This window comes from Helianthus annuus, chromosome 1 (assembly GCF_002127325.2).
Source record: "Helianthus annuus cultivar XRQ/B chromosome 1, HanXRQr2.0-SUNRISE, whole genome shotgun sequence".
Classification (NCBI taxonomy): domain Eukaryota; kingdom Viridiplantae; phylum Streptophyta; class Magnoliopsida; order Asterales; family Asteraceae; genus Helianthus; species Helianthus annuus.
The window spans coordinates 58196873-58205524 of NC_035433.2; the positions used below are offsets into that span (position 1 = coordinate 58196873).

The 8652-nt window shown below is 37.7% G+C and overlaps 1 protein-coding gene across 1 annotated transcript; it reads right to left on the reverse strand.

Moving 5' to 3' along the window:
• Positions 1-1663: 1663 nt before the first annotated feature.
• On the reverse strand, positions 1664-2176 carry LOC110893068 (protein FAM98B-like). The gene has a single exon (XM_022140211.1). The coding sequence runs from the start codon at positions 2174-2176 to the stop codon at positions 1664-1666; it is 513 nt and encodes a 170-aa protein (XP_021995903.1).
• Between the last annotated feature and the right edge of the window lie 6476 nt (positions 2177-8652).

Below are 8652 nucleotides of genomic sequence, written 5' to 3' on the forward strand. Positions count from 1 at the left end.
CTAGTTGAAATTCAATCAGATAGTCATGTTTCAGCGAAATGCGGACTAGCCATTACTTGGAGATATATCCGTTGCAAGCTTACGTCAGTGAGGGTCATCCCTGCAACAAACAATGATTATAAATAGGATAGAGATAGGGGTGATATTTTGCATTTAAATTCAAGATCTTCAGCTGCTAATGCTCCACCACAAGTTGAGATCCAAAGTAAGGCAATAGCTAATAAGATAACACTTGAATCTCAAAAACGTTTGAAACGTGGAAGGCTAATCGGCTCGAAGGATAAGAATCCTAAAAAAAGAAAAGCACTTGTAAAGGAAATTGACCACAAAGAGAATGATCTTGATAAAATAGTGAATACCGAAACCTCTCATGAGGAAGATGTTGATGACACTAGCAAAGAGATATCAATCAACTATGGTCATACATATATCATATGGAACCAATATGAAATGGAAAATATTGATAAGATATTTTCTTATTTTATAGCAAGTGACATCATGGGTGGAGATGATGATCCTGAACTAAAACTTGTCAATGTTTTTCAAAATAGACATGACTGGGATAAATGGAAAGGCGCTATGCAAGCTGAATTAGATTCACTTAACAAACGAAAGGTTTTTGGGTCTATTGTTGTTACACCTGAGGCTTTAAAGCCTGTAGGGTATAAATGGATTTTTGTACGGAAACAAAATGAGGTTTCAAGATATAAAGCGAGACTTGTAGCTCAAGGTTTTTCACAAAGGCCAGGGATTGACTGTGAAGACACATATTCTCCCATTATGGATGCAATAACCTTTAGATACTTAATCAGCTTAGCAATCACCTACTCATACATGGTTTTTGTCATGTGCTTATCCTCAGTTTGCTTGGTAATGCACTTCGGTTTACTAGTTCGTGTCCTAGGCACGTTCTATTATGTATCTACGCAATTGGCTAAGTCTTTTAACATTTAATGGTTAGGATTTACCTAAAATTTTAGGATTTCGCATAATCAAATCACCTTCAAAGAATCATTCACAATTATAGCAAAAACACATAAAGTCAATCATTCTTTGTCAATCACTACGGATCTGGCCCACTCAATTCTAGCTCAATTGGACTCTCCGGGGCGTCAGGGGATAACGCCGCTTCCTTGACATTCAACGCCCAAATTGCAAACATAACTAATTTTCACTTATTACCTTTTTTATTTCCTTATTTTTGAGTATTCTATTTTCTATTTAAGATAGCTTTTGTAATTGGAACAGTCGGTTGATTTTGATTATTGAAATTTACAAGTTGTTTGTTCTTTCATATTCTCTCCATTGTTGGCAATTTGGCACTAAGATCCCCATCATCCCTCCGAGATGGGAATAATGTAAATGATTTGAGTATGGGACTTCACTAAAAAGATTTACCTTGTTCAACAAAAAGTGAAATCAAATCTCACAAGAACTAATATAATGATATCCAAACAACATAAGAAACTAATATAATAATATCTTGCGATATATAAATAATGATATCCAAACATCATAAGAAACTAATATAATAATATCTTTCCATATATAATAAAGATCATTGATGAAAACAAAAATTTCTAAGTTAATTGTTGAAAACACCTTTCTGGAAATGAAAAAAAACGTAATCACAAAATTAACAACACCTACCGCCGCATAACAACTATTCCCCACCACCATTGACGCCTCCCTCACCACCATTGCCGCTTACCGCGCCACCGGTCCCACCTTCTTTTCCACCTCCCGCACCACAGTTACCATTTTCTTTGGCACCTCCACTACCATCGTTTCCCCCTACAGCGCCACCATTGGTTTTAACCCAGTTGGGTTTTTCTTTGCTGACTTTGGGCACAGGAGGGGGCTTGCGGCGGATCCATGAAGGGATCTTGTTAGCGATGAAATTCAAAGAGGCCGTAGCACTCGCCCACGATACACCGGAAACAATTTCGGCAGATGTTGACTTTCCCTGTGTGACTTGAAACCTCTTCAAATCCTCAGGTTTACTGCCGCTCAATGTCATGGTGATTATTCCGGCTTCAAATTTCGCTTTAAGCTCCGGCGCCACCGTCGCAGCGGCTTTGTCCGCCGCCGTCTGTGCGGCGACTTTCTCCGCAACGGCCTGTGCGGCTACCGCTGCCGCTTGGGCGGCTTTCAGCGTAGATCGGATTTCAGACATCTGGTTTTTCTAGATGGCCATCTTTTTTGATTGTGTGCGACGATTTAGGGTTTGTTTAAAGAAACTTTTTAAGGTATTAAGACTTTATAACTAGATTATAGGCCCAAACATAGCATTTGGGCCCATTCATTAGTTTAACTTAGGTTTGATGGAAAATGTCATATTCGTCCAAAAAGAATTTTGCGCAAGTTCCGTCTTCAACATTTTTGAAACGTGCCAACTCAGTCCAAAAAGATAACGTTGGTTACAAAATATGTTAAAATTAAGGATATTCTTAAAAAACATATTTTTTTAACGAACGTTGTCTATAAAAATTGAATCTTACCTTATTGCGGTAACATATATATTATAATAAATAAATAGTCTTGCCCATGTAGTGAAAGTTTTTATTTCCCATTAGACTTGCTATTAAGTTTCACATTAATATAACTAAATTATTTTTTACTTAACTCTTTTAGATGAATAAAATAAAAAATAAGTATACATATGAATAAAATTAAAAATAAGTATGACAAATCAATTTTAAATATACTAGAAAACAAGCCAGTTTTGAGTAGATGAGGCATTCTACCCAATGCAAGGGTGATTAAAGAGATTAAAAAACTCGTAACAACCCCGTCTATAGCTCCCTAACTCACAATGCCTCGGTCTCGACCCTTTTGAGGAAACTAGGACATTAACATCTCCATGGGACTTAAGCCGGCCCTAGGGTAGGAGGGGAAGACCACCAGCCAAGGCACATTTTATCCGGGAGCACATTTAATAAATCCTATATATGCATATATGTTGAAGATAGAAAGAAGATGAAGCTGAAGTTTGAAAGTATATCAAGTTGTTATGCATTTTTGCAAAGAGAGATAGAAGCAGAAAAGAAAAAAAAACTTGAGAGAAAATAGTTAGAAAGAAAATGACACTTTCGTACCCTTAATAAACATTATAGGGTTAAGACAATTTAAGAGTCAATAAAGCTTTCAACAATAGTGACAACACATGTTGATGAAAAGGCTGTAGAAAAGCTTCACTGCATTCCTCCCGTTTTTGTCTTTCTCATCAATTTTTGCAGGCTTTCTTTATTTTGTTTTAGAAATTTCTTTTTGTTAGGTGGCTAAAATGAATATTTTTTAAAATGTTTTTAAAAGATATACATCTTACTATGTTAAAGTTCAATCTTATTGCTTTAAAAGGTTTTCAAAACTTTTGATATTGGTTACATGGTTGTAATTTCTAATGTTGTTAGCTTTATTAATTTTTAGAAGAATATTAATTTCCATAGCATAATATATTTTTCAATTATTTTTCTTTTATGTGTACCTTTTTTTTCTTAGGCAAGCACTTTGTGCTTAGGCTCTGGGCGACACCTTTACTCCTTGCATTTTTGACAACCTAGGTTATACATATATTTTTTAAATAGAAAACTATATAAAACAATAAGTTATATCTAAGGCTTATCGAAAACTATCAATCTCAAAATTTAAAACCTAAGCCCCTTAGGTATCAGCCTAATACTGATTTTAATTTAAAGAAATAATAACAACGAGCAGCAAAAAAACAAAAAAAAATAGTTTACATTATCTATTTCTTTAAGGCCTAAGCGACACATTTTTCCGGCCTCAGACAGGGCACCTATATTCTAAGGACCGGCCATGGACCTACAAAAAGTTTATGTCTCAAGTGAAGTCATTCGATGCCAATCCTCGCCTCATAAGGAGTAATAGAAAAAAACTAAAAATGGTGTATTGTTTTTTATAGTTGAGCTACTCTAACTATATTTAATAGATTAACTACTTATTAAAGCACTGGATCAAAAAACAAAATATTGGCGAGTCAACTGACTTGACTCACCTTTTTGGACCCGTGTCTAAAACTACCCTTTACGCAATTAGCCAACCCACGCACGACTTATTTATTTTTATTTATTTAATTTTTTTTTTTTTGAGAATGAAGTTTAAAGTCTCCTAAAATAGATGCTATAGCCCCTGTCTCCCTTACTGTCTCGCATGCAATAGCAAATAGATGCGTCGTTGACTGAAGATGTGATGAGCGATATGTCGATTGAGCAACTATTTGACGACCTTTGTAAAAGATAACATTAGATGAGGAACCTTCAGCATCGTAGTTTGAATCACACGATCAAGCCACCTACCTTTTCTTACTGATGGTTGAAACATAACGCATATTGTAATTTTGCATGCGTAAAAGCTTGCATTGATTACCCTTCTTCTAACTTGGTCTTTGCCTTTCCAATCTATCTCTTTCTATTAGTTTTGGATTTTTGGATTTAAATAGTCTCAACTTGGATTTGGACGATAGAACTTCCAACTTACAAAATGTACCACGCCACTCCAAACTTTCAACTTATTTTCTTCTGCTAATCCCAAACTATTTGAACTCTAACCCAGTTAGCTAAGATCAAATGCCATGTTATTAAAAAAGCCATGTTACATGCCACATCACTATATATGTGCCACACATCTGCCACGTCACTAAACAAGCGACACATAAATAAAAAATTATATAGATTAGGATTCAGTTAGTTTGAGAGTGGCAGAGGATCACTAAACAAGCGACACATCAAGAGGCAAAAGGTATGGTGGAAGAGATTGTGAGTTTATGTAGTTTCGATAGCTTAAGCAAAGTTAATAAACATGGGACTTTAAGTATCAGTATACCTAATTGTTGGAAATTATGTCCGGTTCGATAAGTCAACGCTGCCGACCGGGTCTTGACCCGTAAGAGTTACACCATGGGCAACGAACTAAAAATCCACTTAACCCGTTTAACTGGTAATTACGAACAACATACGAGACAAATCATAATTATTTATGATCATAAGCGGGTATTAACGGAGAGACGGGTACGTGGACCGGGTGAGACAAGAACACTCTTGCATTGCCACTTGTCGCGCATCTAAATCTCGGCCAATGGCATTGCATGCAAAGAATCCTACACCACTTGTCATGCACCACCCTTTTGCCCAATCAGAATACATGCAATTTTGCATGTCTTGACACTTGGCAATCATGCAAAAGAGGTCCATGTCTATTTAAATGGTGGGTCTTGCAATTTGAGAGATAAGAGAGTTGGATGAACACAAGGTTGCAAAAACTCTCTCAAGAACACCCACATACAACCGGCCACCAAGCCAGCCGCGGGCCGCCACCGTCGCCGCCCCGCTACCTCCGTCGCCTCCGTCGCCTCCGCCGCCTGCTGCTGCTGCTGCCGCTGTTGCCGCTGCTGATTGTCGCCGGCTGTCGCCACTTAGCGCCGCCCCCTTTGTCGCGTCTCGTTGGTTCGTTTACTAGCACTTGTTCGTTGAACCTAGGTGTCTCGACCAGTTAGTCATTAACCGAGGTATATCTTTCTCATCGGTAGTTAAATATTTTTTTTTTACCGTGCTCGTATTTGCATCTAACCGGATCCTGTCGGGTTTCGTTCTGTTGATCATTAGTTTTTTTTTCCGCTGCGTTTTATTAATTAACTCGTTTAATTAATTAACTATTATTTATTGAACCGGGTTTTTGATAAATAAAGTTTTGACCGATCACCACGGAAACCCAACAGTGGTATCAGAGCCTTGGTTACAACATACGAGTCGGTACCAGTCCTTTTAACCGGAGTTAGAACACAAACTTTATTTATTTAAAGTTTTTGATCTAAGTATTTTTGGGCACTTTTATTTTGGTCAATATTTTTTTTATTTTGCTTGACCAAAAACATTGCCCGGTTTATTTTGTGATTGTTGTGGAATGTGTAAATCCGGCCCGACCTTATTTTTGTGGTTGTATATTTTATTCAGTTTTGTAATTATTATTTTTTTGGCCACCGAGATGGTTCAAAGTTGTAATAGATTAGTTTATGGTTTTGGCCCGTCTTGTGGTTCAAAGTTGTAATAGATAGGCTTTTTGTCTTTGTTGTATTTACTTGTTAAATATTGTTGATACGAAGACCCGAAGCAAAGCCGAAGCAAGACCGAATGCCAAGAGGAGTCTTGGAGTTAGTGGGAGTTGCTCAAGACAACAAGATGCACTCAAGTCCATCCTTGTGGTTGTTTGTGTGTTGTGACCCGTTTGATCTTGCTATTAGGCTCTAGCAAGATCGAACAATTTTTGCCATATGGATTTACATATTTATCTTGCTATTGTGGTTGATTTTATCTTATAAATAGTTATAACGTAACCAACCTAAATACCAACATGATTTTTAAAAGGAGTTTTGTCACACCCCCAAAATCCACATGCGGAGTACCACCGCTTGGAGGAGTGACTGACCAGGATCCAGCCACCAATTATACTGAGCAATTCAGTTAATACCATAAGTAGTATTCACCAACCACAGGGTTAGCAAATATCATAACCAAAGTTCAAAAGATTTAGATTCAAATGGTAGTTTTGGAAAGTAGCGGAAGCATAGGCAAAATAGTTTAAAACAAAGTTCATAGTTTAAGTTTATTTAGAACCCAACACATGGGTTAGACGACCACTACACCTCCACAAGCTGCAAGCTTCTGAGTCACTGGGTACCTACAAAGCATGCAGTAGGGTATCAACATAATGTTGGCGAGTCCACGTAGTATCAAGTTTTAGTTTCCGAAAACGTAAGTTGTTTAGATAAAGCATTTATAATCACGTTATGGGGAGCTACCCCATCTGTAAGCTCACTAAACTGTAGATACCGAAACTGTTGACGGAAAGTAGTTGTGCCCCGAGTCAATGTCTATCGTCATTGACCAAGATGCAAGGTCTACTAGTTCACGCCCGATCCCCCCGGTCACGGTGTGAGGTTGTCAAACCTAATAGCGCTATCAACTAATAACCCGTTCGCCCCAGGCGATTAATCGGTACTATAAGCAGGGACTTAAGGTGATAGAGTTTCGTTTAGCTTGGCTAGTTGTGATTTATAAATAATATCCAAACGTATCTCCCCCGGAGATAGTAAGTTAAAAGTACCCATTCGTATTTCCCCCGGAAATAATAGTTCAAAAGTATTTTTTTTCCAAAGTTGGCAGTTTGTCTGTGTCCCTCCCTGGGACGCATGCTTTTAGTGTGTGAACTCACCTTGGGTTGCTCGGCAGATTAGGTTACTCGGTCAAGCATGCTAGTCACCACGTCCGACTAGATGCTCTAAGTGTGAGTGTAAAGAATGGATGAAAAAGCTTCCGAGTTCCAAGAGTCCTTGTGGTAGCCGGCTTGATCCAAGAGGGGAGAGGTTGTGTCTAAGGGTTTTAGGATTTTAGAGAGAAGATGAGGTGAGAGAGAGAGTAGATGAGAGTGTGTCAGGGTTTTAGGCTTATATACTAGGTGGTGCACCCTAAGTGGGTTTCCGAGTGGGCTAAGGGAGTTTGCGGCCCAACCGGCCCAGCCATTTACTGTTTAATTGAGACCACTCGGTCTCGAGCCGGGTCCTTGTTTGGTTGGGCTGGGTATGTAGGTTGGCAGCCCATAATGTGTAAGTGAGTGGTCTCGACTCACTAATACATATTTACACATATATATATATACACTACATATATATAACTTCGTGCAAGGGTCACATAGAACATCAAGATAAAACACAACTTTCATTTAATAATATATACACACACATTGTCACTACAAGATATATGCTCGGGAAAACCCAGAGTGTCACAAGTTTTAAAATATTAAAACAATCACATTAAAACAAGTTCTAAATTGTTTTACAACTTGTTAAAGTTTTATTATAAAACAAAGTTTGTTTTTTTAAACAAACAATAACCAATTAAGTTTTGCAAATTAAACTAGTTTTATTTTCCAAAACTATCAATTCTATTAACTTAAAATTGGTTATTCCCAGTCGCGACAAACTTAGTTTTATAGGTTATCTAAAACTAATTGTCCCGAGAGGTGAAAGGGTTTTTTGGTTATGTCGCAAATTTAATATCTAAATTAAAACCGACTATAACGACCCTATTTGGTAAAAATTAAAATCAATAGTCTATGCCATCCTACTACTAGTAACACTTGGGGCATAATGCAAACCATCAGTGTTGGAGCCACATCACGACACTTGGTGTCAAGTTTATCCTTCCAAGGTGCAAGGGCTTCGTCGACACATCCGACCCTTCCACATGTGACCGTTTTAGGACGACTATTACTTTTATTCTCGTGTTATGTGCCCAGCTGTCTCGAGAACAAAAGTGGCATAGATGAGGCCAAACGTATCAGTGCAAGGACAATAGGTTATCCTCGCAGCCTCATAAACCTCGGGAGTTGTGCTTTTCTCACAATTGACAATCGTTGTCAGTCCGCTTGAACCTCTTGCTAATGTTGCGTGCCCCAGCCGCCTTTAGAAAGAGCTTCTAACCGAATTCTCATTCCTTATCTTCTCACCTCACGAATTAAGGAGATATACATCAAAAATACTAATTAAATATCACCTTGCTTATATATAACAGATGTCTAATAAAAACAACTCCTTCATTTTCAAGTCTATACTTGAAAAGAAACAAAAATTTGAAT

Excerpts from the sequence above, each read along its gene's own strand:
- LOC110893068 (XM_022140211.1), bottom strand. The coding sequence starts at position 2,176 with ATGTCTGAAATCCGATCTACGCTGAAAGCCGCCCAAGCGGCAGCGGTA.